Source organism: Setaria italica, chromosome V (assembly GCF_000263155.2).
Source record: "Setaria italica strain Yugu1 chromosome V, Setaria_italica_v2.0, whole genome shotgun sequence".
NCBI classification, from domain to species: domain Eukaryota; kingdom Viridiplantae; phylum Streptophyta; class Magnoliopsida; order Poales; family Poaceae; genus Setaria; species Setaria italica.
The window spans coordinates 34,366,443-34,388,476 of record NC_028454.1 but is presented as its reverse complement, the minus strand read 5'-3'; the positions used below and the strand labels follow the sequence as shown (position 1 = coordinate 34,388,476).

At 48.3% G+C, this 22,034-nt stretch overlaps 2 protein-coding genes across 2 annotated transcripts; both read left to right on the top strand.

Annotated features, from left to right (window-relative positions):
- The first annotated feature begins 1,518 nt into the window (after positions 1–1,518).
- LOC101774360 (mitogen-activated protein kinase kinase kinase 17) lies at positions 1,519–3,018 on the top strand. The gene has a single exon (XM_022826717.1). It carries the CDS (start codon positions 1,519–1,521, stop codon positions 3,016–3,018), a length of 1,500 nt encoding a protein of 499 aa, XP_022682452.1.
- Positions 3,019–9,447: 6,429 nt separating this feature from the next.
- LOC101773963 (mitogen-activated protein kinase kinase kinase 18) lies at positions 9,448–11,200 on the top strand. The gene has a single exon (XM_004972063.3). The coding sequence runs from the start codon at positions 9,587–9,589 to the stop codon at positions 11,042–11,044; it is 1,458 nt and encodes a 485-aa protein (XP_004972120.1). The 5' UTR covers positions 9,448–9,586; the 3' UTR covers positions 11,045–11,200.
- Positions 11,201–22,034: the final 10,834 nt, after the last annotated feature.

Below are 22,034 nucleotides of genomic sequence, written 5' to 3'. Positions count from 1 at the left end.
GCTAGATTAGCCAGCACAATTCTCAGTCTCCAATTACGATATTCCCCGATGGATTGCTTGTACTTTTCCATATCACTATGTTGTTAGCAACTCTGCTTACCATAAACTTGGTACTCCCTAGTACCTCATGCCTTCACTCCTTGATATCAGTTCCATTGCAGTCGGCATCCTTTGCTAAAGCAAATGTGTTACCTTGCCTATTCAGCTATTCTTCCTTTTTTCAAGATTTAATGGATCGTAATCATTAGCAAGACTGTGCATTCAGCCATTGTTTAAAATAATATTCATCTTTAACAAGATCTCGGTTTGGTCCTCCAGCGACAATTCTCAGCGATTGTCTTCACTATAATTTGAAGCCAAGGAGAGCTTCTCCTTGCACTGCTCTACTACTAGTGGATGCCTCAGGTTCATATCCCGACCATCCAACCCTCAAAATGGATGTGAAACACCATTTATCTCATCATTTTTCGCAGTTGTGACACTACATAGAAATCATATTCCTCCCAGTGAAGAGTGCCTGCATTATTATTATTTTTACCGAGCAAGTGTAGGAAAACAATCGTAGGATGGCTACCTTTATTGATATCTCGAATAACTAAGATTCTCTGTTTGTTTATTTATTCGAGTAATAACTAAGATTCTCTTAAATACGTGATGGATAAGGCTCCCTTTACATATTTCTAGTGGAGAGTTGTATTTGCAGTTGCTAAGAGTACCACGTTATCTAAAAAGAATTAAGTTGATGAATAAAACAAGATCTTCAATGGACAATTTCATTTCACGGTTTAAAAGGCTAGCTATAGCATTTAATTGTGAGGCACAGAATTGGACGTACTTGGATGAAATTAAACTATATAGCTCTCAACGCAAGTTTCAAAAAATTTCATAGTTTTGAAAATAGTATGGGCTGCGGGCCACCCAGCAACCTTTATCTTTTGCAAAATATATAAAAAAGCAGCACTTATTTGTGATGACTCGGAAAGGAGTATATCAAATCAACCGACGGCAAGTGTGGTTGCTTATTTTAACTTTGTCTAATTATGAGGTTAATCAAATTTTGTTCAAAAAATTGTTTCGGAAGTTTCGAACTAAGAATGGAGGGCATGGCAAGGGTTTTCGGTAACGTGAGCATTTGGATCCATGGCGCGAATTAGCAACGGTCCCCGACCCCTGAGGCTGCGGCGGCTGGCCAACAATAACCGTCAGAAAGCAATAGGCAGCAGGAGAAACGCCGGAAAAGTGCCGCAAAGGCACCACTAGAACCGGGGCCTACAAGCCCGTTACGCCTTCCACCGGCCGAGCCCTTCCACGAGTCGCACGCCGCCGATGTCCTAAATCCCTCCTCCGGGGGGCTCGCAGCTCGGCATCCGCAGGTGTTCCATGCGCCTCCAGGGTGGCCCGTATAAATAGACCACCCCCTACCTCGCTGGAAGGCAATCCTGAGCGGCGCCGAACGCTTAGATTTCACACGCCATTCGCATTTCCTCCCAGCTAGAAGCAAGCACAAACAGAAAGGGCATGGATCCCTCTGACGCGAAGCGCCTCAGGCGAGTCCGAACGCTGGGCCGGGGCGCGTCGGGCGCCGTCGTGTGGCTGGCCTCCGACGACGCCTCGGGGCAGCTCCTGGCGGTCAAGTCGGCGGCCGCCGCCGGCGGGGCGGCGCAGCTGCGGCGTGAGGAGCAGGTGCTGGAGGGGCTCTGCTCGCCCCATATCGTGCCCTGCCTCGGCTCCCACGCTGCGGCGGGCGGGGAGTACCACCTGTTCCTCGAGTTCGCGCCCGGCGGGTCTCTGGCCGACGAGGCCGCCAGGAGCGGGGGCCGCCTCGATGAGCCTGCCATCCGTGCGTACGCGCGAGACGTGGCGCGGGGGCTTGCCTACCTCCACGGGCGGTCGCTGGTGCACGGGGACGTCAAGCCCAGGAACGTGGTGATCGGCGGCGACGGCCGCGCAAGGCTCACGGACTTCGGCTGCGCGCGGCCCGTCCGGCCGTCGCCGTCGCAGCCGATCGGCGGGACCCCTGCGTTTATGGCGCCAGAGGTGGCGCGCGGCGACGAGCAGGGGCCAGCGGCCGACGTGTGGGCGCTCGCCTGCACCGTCATCGAGATGGCCACGGGGCGCGCGCCGTGGAGCGACGTGGACGACGTCTTCGCCGCCGTTCACAGGATCGGCTACACGGACGCCGTCCCGGAGCCGCCCGCGTGGCTGTCAGCGCAAGCCAAGGACTTCTTGCGCGTGTGCCTAGCGAGAAACCCCCGCAGCCGGCTCACAGCGGCGCAGCTGCTGGAGCACCCTTTCCTCGCCTCCGCCTGCTGCGACGCCGAGCCGGCCAAGCACGACTGGCCGTCCCCCAACAGCACACTCAATGCGGCATTATTCTGGGAGTCCGACGACGAGGAAGAGGAGGCCTCTGAGCGAGCGGTCCAAAAGATCAGCTCATTGGCGAGCTCCTCGTCGGGCTTGCCGGACTGGGATTCTGAGGAAGGCTGGATCGAAGTAACCAGCGAGTGCTCCCTGGTCTCGGAGGCACCGGCAGCCACGGTGACGAGCGGTGCAGGTTTTGCCCTTAGGACTGAAGCATTGGATGCTGCCGTGATTGATCTACATGTCGTCATCACAGAAGGCGCCATTGGATTTCCAACGTGCAGTGTAGGAGTTAGAGATGATTCCATCAAGTGCCAGAGACATTCGAGCGTCAGGGCAGGAGGCAATGTAGGAAATGTTGATGACTCTGTTAGGTGCCAGGAACATCCTAGGGTGAGCGTAGGAGGCAATGTAGGAATTGCTGGTGGCCTTGCTAAGTGTCAGAAACATCCTAGGGTGAGCGTAGGCAGCAATGTAGTAGTTGCTGATGATGTTGTTAAGTGCCAGGGACATTTTAGCGTTAGTGCAGGCAGCAATGTAGAGTATTTGCGCCCGATTTCCAGCAGCCACCGTGGCGAAACTGTGGAAGTCGATTGTCCTTGCAATCGAGAAGTGGACCATAAATTTAATTTCGTGCCAATTTGGCCGTTTTGTTGACATTTTGCGTGGATGGTGCTTCAATGTTCCAATCAAGTATACATGCAACATCCAAACGGCCATCAGATAATGGACCACCACGCCAAAGCCACGCTTTTATGGGAAGAATTCAGAGAAAGATTGGGCAAAAGCAATTTCACCCACATGTACTTCGATCTCAGCCATCTCTTAACACCCTTACAAGGATTGGATATCCTAGAAACCCCTTTTTCAAAGATAGAGATTGATCAAATCATCAAAGATCTGCCGGCTAATAAATCACCTGGTCCAGATGGATTTAATGGGGAATTTCTCAAAAAATGCTGGCATCTAGTTGCACAAGATTTCTATGATCTCTGTGACGCTTTCTTTGAAGGAAATATCTGCGTTTAGAGCATTAATGCCTCTTACATCCCTCTCATACCAAAGAAAGAATGCCCCCTCCAAGTGGGTGATTTCAGACCAATTTCGCTATTAAACTCAACCATTAAACTCATTACAAAAATTCTGGCTGATAGACTTCAGAAGGTGGTTTTGAGTTTGGTTCACAAAAATGAGTATGGCTTCATCAGATCTAGAACCATCCATGATTGCTTAGCATGGGCCTTTGAATTCCTGCACATATGCAAGGCCTCAAGGAAGGACCTTATAATCCTTAAATTGGATTTTGAAAAAGCGTTCGATAAGATAGAACATCAGGCAATACTGCAGATCTTAAGACATAAAGGGTTTGGAAACAGATGGGTCAAATGGATTGAAAGCATTCTGAGCTCGGGGACTTCTTCAATACTCCTTAATGGTGTACCTGGAAAAGTTATCCATTGTAGGAGGGGAGTTAGGCAAGGTGATCCACTCTCACCTCTCCTCTTTGTACTGGCAGCTGATCTCCTACAGACCATCCTCAATAATGCCAAAGATGAAGGCAGACTAAGGCTACCAATTCAAAATGGAGCAGGAACAGACTTTCCAATAATTCAGTATGCAGATGATACTTTACTAGTAATGGAAGCAGAAAGAGCTCAGGTGTTGCAACTCAAAACCATTCTCGACATGTTTGCTGATTCCACTGGACTCAAGGTGAATTTCTCTAAGTCTGTAATGGTGCCCATTAACACAAGTCAGGAAAAATTACAAGACCTTGCATCAGTAATCAACTGTCAAGCAGGTTCTTTGCCTTTCACATACCTTGGACTACCATTAGGTCTAACTAAGCCTAGGATTCAAGAGTTCCTACCTGTCATAAGAAAGGTAGAAAGAAGGTTAGGAGGCATTTCCAGCATGTTGTCACAAGGTGGAAAACTACAGCTAGTCAACTCGGTCTTAACTTCAACAGCAATGTTCCACATGACCACCCTAAAGCTCCCGAAGGGGGTCGTCGATTAGATTGACAAGTTCAGGAAACACTGTCTTTGGAGAGGTTCGGACTCCACCTCCAGGAAACCATCAAAAGCAGCTTGGCCTTTGGTATGTCTACCAAAGCAGCAAGGAGGACTAAGAGTCATTAATATTAATACGCAAAATCAGGCCCTATTACTCAAATTTCTTCATAAGTTCTTCTCTAAAGCAGACATCCCATGGGTTCAGCTTCTCTAGGAAAATTACTATAGTCAGGGCTCCCTGCCTGGAATACGCAGACATGGCTCCTTCTGGTGGCGAGATATAGTAAAGCTCCTAAATCTGTACAAGGGGATAGCGTCAGCCCAGGTTTCAGATGGAAGTACAATTTTATTCTGGAAAGATGCTTGGAATAATCATCTCATATCACTTGAATTTCCACAGCTCTCTTCTTTTGCAAAGAACGAGGTAATCACCTTCAAGGAAATTATGCAACAACCTCTGATAGATGCCTTCCACCTCCCATTGTCATTGTCAGTAGAGGCACATAACCAACTTAATCAATTACAAGGGATCTTGCAAGAGACACATAGCAACATACCACAAGATTTGTGGGTTTACATTTGGGGCAACCCGGCATTTTCAGTTTCAAAAACCTACAAGGCTTTGACTGGTGAAAGGCAAACACATCTCATTCATCGATGGTTGTGGAGATCCAAATGTCAAAAAAACACAAGATCTTCTTCTGGTTACTTATTAAAGACAGAGTCAATACCAAAGATGTTTTAAGTAGAAGAACCATGCCTCTACAATCCACGACCTGTGAAATGTGCATTCTTCAGAAAAGGGAAACAGCTGCACACCTGTTTCTACGGTGTAACTTTGCCAAAGCCTGCTGGGCATCAATTGGTATCACATACACACCTACCAGGCAGACCATGTCGATCTTAAATGCCATCAGAAGATGATTACAGTTACCGTTCTTCATGCAAATCATTGTCCTGATGGCATGGAGTATCTGGACAACCAGGAATGCATGGACCTTCAATAACGTCGCCCCAATAGTTCCAGAAGTCAAACGCAAATTTATCTCTGAGATTCGTTTAATAGCTTTTCATAGGGTCAACTGTCATGTTCAGTCTTCTTTGCTAGACTGGATAGACTCACTGTAATTTTTCTCCTCTAGTCCCTCTTCTGCTCTCCTTTAGTAGTTTTATTTGTTTTTTGTTTTTTCTTTTGGTCTCTCGGAACTTTTTTGATTTACTTCAATAAATTCAGTAGGGGACCCCCCTCCTGTTACTTAAAAAAAAAATCAAGTATACATAGAACAGAAACCACTGAAGAACGGAAAGGGTTCTGAACCACTACAATTTTCAGTTAACACAGGTACGGTATTTGATTAACAGGATGTAGGTCAACCCTAAACTTAGTTTACAAGGCTTCGAATATATATCGCTCTATTCGACATTTACTAGACCGTAGATGTTGTGAATGCTATTGTTCTGTGTTTCTAAACACCAAAAGGAGTGTCTAATTAATATTGAAGTTTCAACCAATTTTTTGAACCGTCAGTATCAAAATCCAACAAACCCATATAATATTGCAAAATTAAGCCATGAAGATACAGTTTTGAGCCTTTCTACGATGCATCAAGAGGTACCAATTATAACAAGGGATGGCAAGATTTTGGTACATGAGGTACTATTTCTTAGTACATGTACCGAAATCCAAGTTGTGATTTTGGTACATCATGGTATCTTTTGGTAGAACCTCAAAAGTTTTAGGTGATTGAAGATTAGCGTCACCGTGGAAATAAGGCTGGCTAAAGTGAACAACTACGCGTCTACGCTTAATATATATGCAGCGCACTCTCAGTGTTCAGAATCATTTTCTACCTCACAGTAATGTTTTGCCTGCTGCTCCGCGTCCACAGGCGCAACTGAACCGTGATGATCAGAATCTGCAGCATATATAGCAGTACAGAATATCTCATCTTTTTGCTCTACATTCCAATAATTCACCCCAGAAGACTGCAATAGCTTTGAGTGGCCGTCCTGGCATCCTTGAATGGAAGTTTTTGCATGTAAGTCAGGCAGATCTAGTCAAAGGCCGTTTAAATTTGGTTCGTACAAGGGCCTTTTTGGCTCTCAGAGGCAAAACTTTAGCCACTGTCCCATCAGATGTTAGGATACTAATTAGGAATATTAAATATAGACTAATTATCAAACTAATTATGTAAATGGAAGCTAATTCACAAGATGAATTTATTAAATCTAATTAGTTTATGATTTAAATGAAGCGAACTCGCAGGAGTACAACCGAGAGGCGTGGAAATAGAACTGTGGCCAGTAGTCTGGACCTCTGGGGAGGCCAAGTACGGTTTGTTGGAGGCAAAGAATGCTGAGTTGTTTGAGCTTTTCTTGTGGGTACAATGTACGGATTAAATCGATTTGGAATTTTTTACAACAGTGCGTGCATGGTTGGCAAGGTGCACTTGCGACGGTGTGTGTCATGGACCACCCCCACTTGCGAACAGTGAAGCATCACCGCCTGATCATACCAGCACCAAGATTTGCGTGTCCAAGTTGGGGGACTGAAGTCAACGAGCTACACTGAGTGGCTACCAGAACTGAATGAAGTTCCCGATTCAGAGACGAAACGGTGGCTCAAGTGCTTCTTTTTTTTCAATAATATAGACGCTCACGAACACGCACGCATACTCGCTCCTACGAACACGCGTACGTAACCCTATTCATATGAGCACCTTCGAAAGACTGAGCCGGCAAATTCTCGATATTGACAAAGTCACCATTGGCATCTCGCTGTCGACGGGCACGTCGCCTACCACGCGCCGATTAAATCTAGGAAAATGCGAGCACCAGTGGTGAGTCAGTGATTCGAACTCTGATGGGCATGTTCCACCACAAGGGACCTAATCAGCCGAGCTACGCTCAGTTCGCGTAGCTCAAGTGTTTGATCACCAACGCTGCTCAAGTGTTTCGATCACCAACGCTAAAACGTAAAAAGTGGCATGCATTTTAGTAAAGCATGTTTTTTAAAATTTTCTTTGAAGGATTCTTAATTAACCTTTTTTTATTTGTGGTTCTTGCTAGTGTTAATTTTAATTAGTGGATCCCTTTGTTTTTTTATTTCCTAAGGGTGTCTTTGGTTGAATTGCGACTTCTGAAAAAGCTATTGTAAGCTGTGGGTTGTAAAAAAGCTGCTGTGAGATGTGAGTTATGGAGAAGCTGAAAGCTGTTTGGTTGAAAAACTGTGACTTTTGAAGAAACTGTTGTTAGTGGGCCCCACGTACCATCCATGACCCACATGTCAATCTTCCGTACATCTTCCTATCATCTTCCTGCACACGTCATCATCTTCCTTAGGCCAACGGAGGAGAGCCGCGGGCGGCTGGCCGACCGCCGGTGGGCAAAGCTCGCGTGCGCTCGCGGTGGCAAAGCTCGCGCGCGCCCCGGCGAGGCCATGGCGGCGGAGCCCCCGAATCGCCACCACCTAGCGCACCAATGTCGTCGGCCTCCCCTCCCCTCACCCTCCCCCTCGCCCCCATCCTCCTGCTCGCCCTGCGCGCATCCGCAGGTGCCGCCGCGGGGGTCAGGGTGAGCGTGCGAGGGCCAGCTCGACGAGGATGGCGCGCTGCAGAGCACCATCGACTGGGCGTGCGGCCTTTGCATCGGGAGAGGAGGAGGGGCATGGAGAGGAGGGGTGCCGCCGTGGGTAGAGGAGGAGGGGCCCGGAGAGGGCGCCACCGCCGGGAGAGGTGGAGCAGCGCTGGGCAGGTGGAGCGCCGGCTGGAAGTGCCTGCTGGGCCGGGGAGGTGGAGCGTCGCCGGGCAGGGGAGCGCCGGCAGGTGTGAGGGAGACGGGGCAGTCGGAAGAGAAAAAAAAAAGCGAACTGGTACAACATAACCAGTAGTAGTAGGTAAATTTCACGAAAATTCCGATCCAGCCACTCTTTCCCTCCTATGAAAAATGACTACCCAAAAGCAGCTTTCTTGAAATCACTTGGGAGGAAGCTAATGTCTTTGGTTGGCGTTTAGTTTTTTTTTCCAAGCCACACCACTTTGAAAACTGAACCAAAGGACCTAATTCCTAATGACCGTATTTCCCTCAATGTTTTTTAAAAAAATTCTAGCTCTTGAACGGGGGATCTGAGCTGTAGGACACGTGACGGTGACAGCTGGTACGTACTTATGTTGACATGATGCCTTGCACGTGCTTACGGTGTGTAAAAGCGTTGCTCATCAGAAAACAAATCCATAACCATCATCTAGCCGAACCGCGCGCCGGAGCACATGGACGATGAAAGATCCGGCGAGCTTATCCTAAAAACGGCGGAATATTCTCGCCGGCCGGCCGGGGTCAGCGTAATTCGACACCTGCCATCCGCCGAACAAAAACGTGCTGTGCGGCTGTGCCTCGAAGGGCATCTGCACGACTGCACGGCGGGCTCCATCGCCTTGCCCCCACGGCAGCCCCTCTCCCGGAGCCCATCCACGTCGAGCGAGAGAGAACTATTGGCAGTTGAGATCGCGCCGTGACGCTACCCATGAAGCTACGGTAGCACAGGAGAAAAGAGAGAGCGTAACGCGACCGATCATCGGCTTCCCCTGTCCAGATCCGGTCCCAGGCCTTATCCGCTGGAGCAGGGATGGAGAGCCGGAGAGGCAGCGACTGCTGCTGCTCTCGGAGACACTTGCCGTCGGCGGCATCGTGTTACTGGGGGAACCATAAACTAGCCACCAGCACGTGGCTGCCAATCAGATCCGGCCGCCAACGCCAAGTGTTCGAGAGGATGCACCTGCCCGGCTGCGAGGCCCCGACCGGCGATCAGGACCCCGCCGTCGCGAGTAGTAAAAGGCAGCAGGAAAATCGCCGGAAACTGGACAAAAACCGCGACCAGTGCCTGCGCCTACAAGTTCGTTACACCTTCCTTCGCAGCCGGTCACGGGGTAGGCGTGCGACGAAGCTTGGCTTTCAGGCAGCAGCGCGTAGAAACAAACGCACGCGGCCAATACCCCTCGCTCCCCCTTCGCTCCGTTCCCGCACGTGTTCCACGACCCCGCGCGGCCCGTAGAAATAGACCTCCCGCCGGCTTCTCCTCCCATCTCCAGACGCATATATCCCACACGCGCCGCGGACACCGAACACCATCCCAATTCCCATCCACCTTTTCTTCCCTCAAGCGAATTCCTCAGAGACGCGAGCAGAGACCAGGGACGATTCCGATTCCAACCATGGTGATGATGAAGCAGCTCCGGCGGGTGCGCACGCTGGGGCGCGGCGCGTCGGGCGCCGTGGTGTGGCTGGCCTCCGACGAGGCCTCCGGCGAGCTGCTGGCGGTCAAGTCGGCGCGCGCCGCGGCCGCCGCGGCGCAGCTCCGGCGCGAGGGACGCGTCCTGGAGGGCCTCTCCTCGCCGCACATCGTGCCCTGCCTCGGCGCCCGCGCCGCGGCTGGCGGGGAGTACCAGCTCCTCCTCGAGTTCGCGCCCGGCGGCTCGCTCGCCGACGAGGCCGCCAGAAGCGCCGGGGGCCGCCTCGACGAACGCGACATCCGGGCCTACGCCGGGGACGTGGCGCGCGGGCTGGCGTACCTCCACGCGCGCGCGCTCGTGCACGGGGACGTCAAGGCCCGGAACGTGGTGATCGGAGCCGATGGCCGCGCCAGGCTCACCGACTTCGGCTGCGCCAGGCCCGTCGAGTCCGCGCGCCCGATCGGGGGCACCCCGGCGTTCATGGCACCCGAGGTGGCCCGCGGGGAGGAGCAGGGCCCGGCCGCCGACGTCTGGGCGCTCGGCTGCACGGTCGTCGAGATGGCCACGGGGCGCGCGCCGTGGAGCGACATGGACGACCTCCTCGCCGCGGTCCACCGGATCGGGTACACCGACGCCGTGCCGGAGGTGCCCGCGTGGCTGTCGGCGGAGGCCAAGGACTTCCTGGCCAGCTGCTTCAAGAGGCGCGCCAGCGCCCGGCCCACGGCCGCACAACTCCTGGCGCACCCGTTCCTCGCCTCCGCCGCGGCCGTCCGTGACCTGCCGGCGAAGCAGGAGTTCCCGTCCCCCAAGAGCACGCTGCACGACGCGTTCTGGGACTCGGACACCGAGGATGAGGCGGACGAGATGTCGACGGGCGCCGCAGAGAGGATCGGCGCATTGGCGTGCGCCGCGTCCGCCCTGCCCGACTGGGACTCCGACGAAGGCTGGATCGACCTGCAAGGCGACGACCGCTCGGAAACTGTCGATGACGCACCACCGGCGACGGCGGAGGCCAGCGCCGCCGCCGAGGACTACTTCGTCTGGGCGGAACCATCAGATGCAGCAGAGTTCGAGCAGTTCTTCGCCACCGCCGCCACAGATGTCAGCGACCTTCTCCATCTTCCGCGCATCGCAGGAGTAACTGTTTCCACCGCCGCCATTAGCCAGGCCAGTTACTTGCCAATGTATCTAGGCGTGCATGAAAATAAAATCCCACACCCGTTCGATGACGACGGGATCGAAACGGCGGAATCCCGCGGTGCTTGTAACAGGAACAGAGTAAAAATCAAACGAATTTCGCTCAAAATTCCCGTATTTGCCATCACCTGGTTGGCGAGCCCCGTACCCTTCATGTGCGTACGCCCCCACACCAATGACGCCGACCGCGATCGGACTCGTGCGCCAACAGCAAATCCGGCCGTACCATCGTTAGCAAGGTAGGCAGGTTCGTTCGCCGAGTGGCTCGACGTACGGCATGCTAGAAGAGGGCCAATCAGATGCTCGCACGATGCTGTGTCAGCATGACGTCACGTCCGCACATGCCTGCATTGCTCCGGTTGCATATCTGAGTGGACATCACTTGATCCAGGGGATGTCAACGCCCAAGAATCTTCTGGGGAGATCCGATGCGCTGCAATGTTCGCTTTCGGCGCACGCCCTTTCCGACGGCCCGGCCGGTGTGGAGCTATGGTCTGTGGACAGTGACCAGTGAGTGGACGGCCGGGGGCGGCTCGGCAGATTCATCATGGAGATGCCCTCTCCGCTCGATACTAGAGAACATAGGATGTGCTGACCACAAGATTCCCAGATGAACGGATCCCGTTCTTCGACTGGAACGGAGACTTTTAGATCGATTGCCAATTTATTCGAGGCATTAGGCGGAAAGGCCATCCACATCCAGTGCCAAAGTGTGATAAGCTACAGGGATGCATGGATCTCGCCGAACTATTCCCTGAGATCGAAACCTCGCCGGTCTAATGGTGCATCGTAGTGTGGGCACCAGTAGCACAACGCTCACCGGCGACAGAACGAAGGCCGTGACGCGAACACGGAAAGCAAACGTGGGACTAAGCCCCCGTCGATCTGGGGCGAACATGCGATCGCGCACCATGTGCGGATGTCACAGGCCCCCCGCGCGAAGCGAAGCGGCGTCGCACCACGCGTTCGCGCGCGCGTGCGCAGCTTCGCCACCGGTTCGGCGCCGGCGAGACCGACCGGCCATGCCGCTAGGTCTCGACATCCCCCTTCTCCCCCACAAGGCCCCACGCGGACACGTGGTAGGACGCGGCGCTAATGTAAAACTCAGCATTAGTTTTGAGGCTTAGTATCGGTTGGTTTTTAATCCTCAAGAGCCTCCCGCCTACCGGTTGCGGGCTCCAACCGCTACTAACTTCCCTCTAGCTTGGGCTTCATCCATTCATATTTCGTATTTTGTGGACTAATTTTTTGGATGCTATGTTTCGTATTAGTCAAAGAAATTGATATAAGATTATAGGAATAATTTCATAGTTTAGTCCTTTTATAAATATGAGCTAAATAAATTATGGAAAAAATAAAAGTTGTTGATATTTTAGTCATTTGCAAATATGAGCGAGATAAATTGTGGTTCATAGAGATAATAAGATAAAATAGAGGTATGTAATTAGTCATTTTTAAAATAACCTACAATGGAGAAATTTTTTATTTATATATTATGTTTGAGCTAAATAAACTGTGGGGAAAAATATAATTTGTTCCTAGTTTAGTCATTTGCAAATATGAGCTAAATAAATTGTTGTACCTAGAGATGGCTACTGCTGCTGAAGGTAGTGGCGATCGTGGTTCCTCTCGCGGCAAGGGGAAACCATAGTTAGTCATCATGATAACCCAAAGAAAATGAGCACGTGGGATAGAATTGTGCTTCGTTATTTAGAAATATGTCATGAAGATGCCTTTGCGGCGAGTCAGAAACTCCTTTTGGTGGTCGTTATCCTCCACCGCCAGTCCCGAAAATTTCAGGTCCACTTAGTACTACCGTTGCAGGAGGCACAAATAAACCACATGATGAGGATGGACCAGCGAAACCTTCGTCTTCGCCGTCCAAGGATGCTTAAAGTCCTCCTAGATAGTACTCAGTGAATGGTTTGTCATAGCATATCATATTGTTTGTATCTGAAATTTAAATTTATGTATTTCTATATAAACTTTTAGTAGCATTTGAGTTCGTCGTAGTGTATCATGTTGTTTGGGTCTAAAATTTAAATTTGTGTATTTCTATCTAAACTTTTTGTAACATTTGAGTTTAATGATATTTGTATCCTTTTTGTTATGTTTGATGTATAATTCTATGGATGATCAGAATATATTTGTTTTGGTAATACTTTGTAGATGGATCGGCAATGGATGTACAACGCGGACAAACGTTCTATGGAGTATATTAATGGTTTGCGTGGTTTCTCAATTTGGCAGATTTGTTATCCATGCCAAAGTTGGAAAAAATGAGAAGGATTACTCATCCAAAAAGACTATTCACGCCCACATATATGGTTCGGGATTCATGCCTAACTATGTCGTTTGGACCAAGCACGGGAAAGAGGAGTTATGATGGAAGATGATGGTGATGAAGAAGATGGTAAGTACATTCCTGACTAGACTCAAGGAGGTGCCTTTGCAGATGCTGCAATGGGCGAGGATGAAGAAGAGATGGTTGCAGAAGAAAGTCTTACCGATGATCTAGGTCAAGTATACCAAGGTACAAAGGAAGACTACAAGAATGTGAAGGAGTCAACAAAATTCGAGCGTATGTTACATGCTCCTAAGAAATTGTTGTACCGAAATTGTAAATAGGGATACAAAAAGTTAGGTACCGCACTGAACATGTTGCAATGGAAGATAAAAAATGGAGCTTCTGATAAGGGTTTTGATGTATTAATGAAAATTATAAAGAACATGCTTCCCGAGGGGAATGAATTGCCGTCCTCAATGTACAACGTTAAAAATGTTATTTGCCCTCTGGGTTTGGAGGTGCAAAAGATACATGCATGTCCTAATGATTGTATCCTCTATCGCGATGAGGAATACGAGAAATTGGAGACTTGTCCTATGTGTGAAGCGCTGCATTATAAGATCAGGCGAGATGACTTCGGTGAGGTTGAGGGGCAGGCCAGCAAGAAGAAAGTTCCTGCGAAGGTAATGTGACATTTCCCTGTAGTACCATGGTTGAACTTTTTGTTCAGAAACAAGGCACATGCAAAGTTGATGCGTTGGCATAAAGAAAAACGTAAGCAAGATGAAATGATCGGACACCTGCTGATGGGTCCCAGTGAAGAACAATTGATAGAGAGTTTCTCGAGTTTGAAAAAGATCCAAGGAACATGCGGTATGATTTAAGTACAGATGGATTCAATCCATTCGATGAGTTCAGTAGTGGTCATAGCACTTGGCCTGTAACCTTATATATGTTCAACCTCCCATCCTGGATGTGCATGAAGCAGAACTTCATTATGCTGCCGGTAATTATCCAAAGTTCAAAACAACCTGGCAAAGAAATTGATGTTTATCTAAAATCGTTGGTTGATAAACTTCTACTATTATGGAAGGAAAAAGGTATACGTGTGTGGGATGAAAACAAAATGAAGACTTTTAATCTACGAGCATGCAACCATCAATGATTGATCAACACTTGGTAATCTGTCCGGACAGTTAAACAAGGGATATCGAGTCTGCACGCACTGTTTAGATGATATTTGCGGCATGTATTTGAAACACTATAGGAAGGTCGTGTATACGGCCATCATCAATTTCTTCCTGCTAAGCACCTGTTAAGAAAGAAAGGGAAGCATTTTGAAAGGGAGAAGAAAAACGTACTAAACTTGTTTACTGTAATGGTAAACGTGTATTTTTTATGATAAAGGATGCAATGGTAGTCATTGGCAAGGGCTCTGTTAGCCAACCTGTTCCGAATGACGAGGACGGACATGCAACCATGTGGAAAAAGAAGTCTATATTTTGGGAGCTACCTTATTGGGAAGTCCTTTAGTTCCGTAATGCAATCGATGTGATGCACCTGACAAAAATATTTGCATGAACGTGTTTGGCTTCCTGGGTACATATGGAAAGACAAATGATACAATTGCAGCACATCGGGACTTGAAATGCATGAAACAGTGAGATAACCTACATCCGGAAAACAGAGATGATGGACATTACTTGCATTCTGTCAATTGATCTCTGAGCAAGGAATAAAAGAAAAGCATGTTTGAGTGCTTGAATAGTATGAAGGTCACATCGGACTACTCCTCGAATATACAGGGAGTAATAAATATTAAGGAGAAGAAATTCATAAATCTAAAGGTGCATGACTGTCACGTTTTGATGACACAATTGCTGCATGTTGCACTGAGGGGTATTCTACCAAAGCATGTGAGAATGGCAATCGTGAAGCTATGTGCATTCCTCAACATGAATTCTTAGAATCAATCCATCCAAACAATCTACTAAAGTTGCTGAATGACATGGTGTAATGCCTTGTCAGCTTTGAGATGGTCTTTCCATCTTCCTTCTTTAATATCATGACCCACCTTCTAATCCATTTTGTTGAAGCGATTTTTGTTCTCGGTTTTGTATTTTTATACAATATATTCCCTTTCGAGAGGTTTATGGCAGTTCTGAAGAAATATATTCATAATCGTACCCGTCCAGAAGGAACCATCGCAAAGGGATATGGAACAAAGCAGATCATTGAGTTTTGTGTTGACTTTATTGACGACCTGAGTTCGATTGGAGTCCCTTTATCATGCCATGAGGGGAGACTCAAGGGAAAAGGCACACCAGGGAGCAAAGCTCGGATCGACATCGATGTACATTTCGTAAAGCACACTTCACGATCCTATAAAAATCATCCCTGGTGGCTCCATACTTGGAGGAGCACAAGACCATTGTACGATCCTCCAACCAGGGGAAGATTGAGATCTGGATTACACGTCATCACATTAACACTTTCGCCTCTTTGTTGCGATGACGATTGATGGGTGAAGACACGATTGAGGAGCAACTAGCATGGTTGGCTAGGGATCCATCTATCTCAGTATCGACATTCAAAGGATACGAGATAAATGGGTACACATTTTACATGACAGCCCAAGACCAAAAAAGCACAAACCAAAATAGTGGTGTCCATAGAGATGCAATAGACAACAATGGAAAAAAGACAGATATTATGGTGTCATTGACGAGATTTGGGAACTCGACTATGGACCTTTAAAAATCCCTTTGTTTCGGTGTCAATGTGTGAAACTTACTAGAGGAGACGTAACGATAGACAACTATGGGATGATAATAGTGGATCTCAACAAGATTAGATACAAAGAGAACCATTCGTCCTAGCCAATGATATGACTCAAGTTTTCTATGTTTAGGACATGTCAAGCAAACCAAAATAGAAGGGTGCTAATAAGTCAGATAACTAGCCAAAGCACTACATAGTTCTTCTAGGGAAAAAAATCATTAAAGTTAAGGACAAAACTGACATTTCAGAAGATTATTATCAGTTCAATGATCTTCCTCCATTTTCAATCGAGGTTGACTCAAGCATCCTGTTAGCCAAAGAGGACGCTCCATACTTACACCGCGATCACAACCAAGGGATGTTCATCAAGAGCAAGGTTATTAACGTTATATTAGATGATGATGTGTAATGTACTAGAACCATTATGCTGTGTTTTGTGGTCAAGTGACAAATTAATGTAATAACACATTGTAATGATATGTAATGTGTATTAATTATTTTGTTTTTTAGCACCATTAAATATTAAATAATAAATTTAGATACAATTAAACAAGTACATGACTAAATTACACGCACTAGATTTTTGCATGGTCAAAAAATTTAATATTTCTAATTTTTAACATAAGTATTATGACAATTTATAACCTATTACTAACTTAATATTACTAATTTTACTATATTTCATATTTAACTGCATCTAATATTTTTATTATGTAGATCTAATCAACATCAAGATAACAAACTTCTTTTCGCAATTTTATAAACGTTATTTGATTTACTTACTACACAATAAATAAATATAATAGCAATTTTGAAAGAAAGGAAATAAAAGATTTGCACTGGCGGGAACTGAAATAGTGGCCTACAACACCTTCAAGTACCGGGTGGTAGCAACACCCGGTACTACAAGGGTGCATTTTCGTTTCGCGCGCGATGCACCCCTTTAGTACCGAGTGGAGTACCGGGTGGGGGTGAGGCACGATACTAAAGTGGGGGATAAAAATCCCATACCCTTCCTCCCCAACACTTAAAATCCCATACCCTTCCTCCCCAGCACTTAGCCGCGATCATCGTCCCCTTCCTCACTGGATCCTCCGCCGCCGCCCCTCCTCCATGCCGCGCGCCGCCATCGTGTCATGCCCCTAGCGCCTTCTCCAACGCCGCGCGCCCCCCGTCGCCCTCGTCGCCGCCATCGCCCCCGTCATGTGTGCACCTCTGTTGCCCGCCGACGCTGGTGCCCAACCTCCACGCCGGCACCACCCATCCTCTTTAAGCGCCCGCCCTCCTCCACCGCCGTCGCCCCGTCCTCCTCCACTGTACCGGCGTCGCCTTCACTCCGCCACCGCCGGACTCTCGCCCAGCATCGGCGTCACCCCCGACCCGGCCGCCGGCGCCTTCCCCACTCCGTCGTCCCTCCTCCACCGATGTCCCTCCTCCACCGCCGCCGCCCCTCCTCCACCGTACAAGCGCCGCCTCCTCCACTCCACGCCGGCCTCCTCCACTCCACCACCGCTATCTGACTATGACCGCACAATAACAAAGGTTTTTCAGAAGAAAAATAAAAGTGGGCCAAGTATTCCATAGCTTCAAACCCAATCCAACCAATCGATTGACCCGCTCCATGTGCTAGTTTGATAAGAACCTGCTTCTACTAGTCAGAGATACAAATCTCACCACAACTCAACTTCGAGGGGAGGATCACATCCCAAAGCACCCTGGGGCTGGTAAATGGAAATTTGAGTTAGGGAAAGAGCTTGTGTGGTCGTAGTTGGTGGACGTTCTTTCAACAAAGATGTACAAATTGCGCTAATGGTACATGGAGGCTTCAGCCACCGGTTTACTCATGCTAGAAGTTCGGATTGGAGATCAGAATTATTTCCATGGTGATGCCATTATAAATGTGCCGCTCGAGGAACTTTATTTTCTTTACAATCAAAACGCACTTGACAAATCACTCATCAGTTCCTAGGTTATGTAAGTATTTAATTTGCTCTAACTTCAAAATCCCCGCTCTAGTCATTATGCGATATTTTATCTCCTATTCTATTTTATATCATGCAGGATGGAGATTCAAGCTTACCAGAGAATAGGATTGTATGACGTCGGCTTCATGAACCCAGATGTTATAAACGAGGCAAATGTAAGAGATAAATAAAATCAGACCTCGAAGAATATATATAATTTCTTAGACAAGCAACATTACAAGAAGTACATACTTCTACCGTACAACTTCAAGTGAGCGTGTTTCCCATCTCTTTCATTTTTCAAACTAACAGTTAAAAATAAAACTAAATAGCATTTCACTATACATATATGTACAGCTTCCACTGGATACTCCTTGTTATTGTTGTTGATCGAAGCATGGTCTATATCCTGGACTCTCTTAGGAGATCAAGAAATCAATACACCGACCTCATAGACATGCTTAACAGAGCATGGGCTCGCTTCGGTCCACATCACTCAGGTGAATTCCAGAAGCAACTTCATATCCACTCTGAATTCCCGGTATGTATTGAATTTGCACATCTCGTGTCACTTCCTTGAACACAACAAATATTTCATAACTTCTTTTGCCACGTATATAGTGTTTGAGACAGAATCCGGGGAAAAATTTATACGGATACTACGTATCTGAGTTCATCCATGGCTTTGTATGTCCCAAGCGTATAACTGACCACAAATTCAAAGTACGTATACAAATTTCATAACAATAAATTAGTTCTAATTGTGCAGATCCATTGATTATATAATAACCTTTGCTAATGACATAGATTATGCACATGAAGGAAGAACTCCTTGAGACGGAAAAAATCAGGGCAACTCGGTGGATTTCTTCTGGACGAGGTAGTAAATCCAGCGAGAGAGTTCCATGATGATGGATCAAATCTGCATCACCGTCAAGACTCGGGTTCGGAATAGTTGATCCAAAATATTAAACTTGGAGAGTTGATGTAATGTAATATCATTTATATATGTGTATGCACAATATGTCTATGTATAATATTATCTCAAATGTAATATATAGATCAAATACAACTTTATATATATTGCGTATTAGAACTAGTATACGTAAAGAAAAAAATACAAAATACTAATATAGAATAAAGAAATAGAAAAGAAAATGAGAAAAAATAGAAAAGAAACCTAGTACTAAGGAACCAGAGGAAGATACTTTCCTCAGCATTGCCGACCTCGCACCGTAGCCTTCTGATTTGATGTTCCTCGGCCCAGACAACACCGAAGGCCAGTTGTCGACGTGACGAGATGCATTCATGCATCATCATCATCATCGGATGTCTGATCGGAGCTGACTGACCCGGGGATGTTAGGCTGCCACGATGAGCGTGTGTGTCCTTTCGCCTGGATGAGGATCTATCTTCTGCTCTAATCAATGCCACGTTTAGCTCTCCAATCAGTTGCGGCTCGATCTGTTCCAAAATTAACTTCTTAGTTTATGGTTCCAGTTAGGCTCAAACCGTTTCGAAAGTAGTTCGGCGTGATGGATCCGGCACATGTCTTGACTTGGCGAATTGGGCATGTGCGTTCACTTCGTTTATATGACTAGGTTCAGTAGAACACAACACGTTCTACCTGCAAAAGATAGCACTAAACTACTGGACGCGCACGGTTCCAGTGGCATTGATCGCTACTCGTCAACAGTTTTTTAAACGAAAACCTAGAAACGAGCATTTATGTTTCGATTAGAAAATCTCATAGATCTCAATTTTTCCAACCCGAACTAATTATTGCGCCTAAATGTCCCGACCTTTATTAGTCCCTGTTAGGTTTTGCGCAAAAAAATATTAGAAATTCCTGGAAGGCCCACCACACGCGCAAGTCACAAGTCACACGATTTTTCAAGCGAAATATGCGCGTACGCGGTCGGATTCGAATCCACAACCTCAAGCCTTACACGTAGCTTCCTTACCATCTCACATATACAACACATCTAATTGAGTAGGAGATGCAATCGTTTTATAGTAACTCGTGGGGACCCTTTAATCCCGGTTGGTAACCCTCGGAGGCTTTAGTTCGGGTTTGATAGTCGATCACCTTTAGTCCCGGATTAAAACAATCGAGATTTTTGTTGAGGAGGGAAAAAAACATCTCATCAGCACGTGTTGCTAGACTCCGCTCCAGGCCAGTGACATTTCTGCGTTACCAACTCCAAAGTCCAAGCGCGAGGTCGCCTCGCCCTCGCCTCTAGCTCGCCAAATTAACCCCGGTCCAGTCCGCCCCGCGATCCTGCTCCCGTCAACCGGCGCCTGCCTGCTTGCGTTTCGGAGTTGAATTGACCCTGAAGAACCAGCTCAGAAACGAACGGCCTGGTAAAAGACCAGCGCCGGTCCACGGTCTTGACGAGCGCCGCGCACGAGCCGAATTGCGATGCGATACAGCATATCTTTGCTCGGATACTAGTAGTAGCGCTAGTTGCGGAGGTTGGTGCAGCCCGCACTGGATGTATCTATACAAGTCCCTGTCAGGCAATCCATTCGCAAACTATCATCATCTGGTCAGAGAAACAGCACGGGTTTCTTCCCCGTTTCCCTCCCCTGTTTCTTCTTTTCTGTTCTTTTTTCCGCGTGACTTTTCAGAGAGGATCGAGGCGGCGTAGTAAGCCCGACCGCGAGCGCCGGTGCGCAAGGGTGGTGAGCGAAGCAGCAGTTTGGCACGCCAACCCGACCCCTGACAGCGCCCCCTCGGCGTCTCTTCTCTCGCCGAGATTTTTATTCACTCACTCTCCCAGTTGGTCAGTGCCAGTAGGCAACAGCCAACAAATTTATCCACGCTCGGACGCACATGCTGATATGCCTGCACCTCTAGTCCTGCACTGGCTACTGCAGATGTCACTACACTACACACAGGAGTAGGCCAAGCGATGTCACCTACCCACAGAGCGGCCAGGCTCTATCTGATCGGAGGAAGCCCGGACGAAAGAAAGACTACTATTTGCCTGGCGGCTGGCGCCGCCGCCGTGCTTGGTGCGCGTCAGCGCGGGCGTCACCGGCTTTTGCCGACGCCGGATCGCCTCGCGGAATCACGGATGCTCTCCTGTCCTGCAAAGCTCGTCTTCGCTGTTACTACCCGGCAGCGTCGTCCAAATGATTCAGCGTTTCCAGTCGCCCTCGTAGCTCCACGTCGCGCGAGCACTGTGCACGGAGCAGCGCGTCCGAGCTGCGTCGATCATCCGGGGGCCACGTTAGCCGACGAATCCAAATGATAAACTCCACTTTCGGTCGCAGAAAAAGAAAGAAAAGGCTAAATCGAAGTGAATTCGGGTAATCATCGAGCCGCAAATAAACCGGAGGGCAGTTTACAGCAGGATCCCATCCCCTCGTCAGGAGTTGATCATCTGGGCTGCCTGTCCCATCTGAAGTCTTAGCAGGAGTGACGCAATCAGTGAGACGAGGCGACGATCACACGGCTGACCTCTGCACGAGATCCTTGCTGCTCAACAACCGCCTCACTCCACGCGCAGGTCAAATCATCCCCGGCGCTACCACCTACACCGATCGGCGATCGAGCAGAAACACACACACACACACGGAATGTTGACCTGCACAGTTGGGCGTACACCACCTACCGAACGCACGCACGCAGTTGAGCGCCTTATTGCCCTCCTGAGCTTACACCGGTGTAGGGTTCTAGAGGAGGCGACTAAACTAGTGCGCCACGCATTCCCTCAAGCAAGATTCAAGAAAGGGAACCGGCGGCAAAGGCGAGTTGAGACGTGTAAGGTGCTCCGTTAGTTGGCGCACAGCAAGGTTGCTGACGATCCCTGAGGCCGACGTGTAGGCCACCAAATTCCCGTGCCGTGGATGCGGTGACCTCGGTGCCTGCTGACCCCAAAATGGAACGGTAGCGCACGGATACTCAGAATTTCAAGATGCAACATACGTATTCTTTGTTGAGATTTCTATCTCCTCGTGAAATTAAATAAGAGGGAGACGACATTCTTGTATGATCCACAAACACCGGCAAAGAATTACCGTATCGGAGAATAAATCAATTTAGTTGACATGAGAGCTGAGATGGGCTGGGGGAAAATATCTTTATGGACTATACTCTGCTAGTAGCCTAAGGAGCACTTCAGGTGCGTTTGGTAGAGCTCCCGTAGCTGATTCTCTGTTGATTCCAATAGGAGCTCTGCCAAACAGAGAGAAG

Bases quoted from the DNA above. Each gene is read 5' to 3' on its own strand.
- LOC101774360 (XM_022826717.1), top strand. From the start codon at position 1,519: ATGGATCCCTCTGACGCGAAGCGCCTCAGGCGAGTCCGAACGCTGGGC.
- LOC101773963 (XM_004972063.3), top strand. From the start codon at position 9,587: ATGGTGATGATGAAGCAGCTCCGGCGGGTGCGCACGCTGGGGCGCGGC.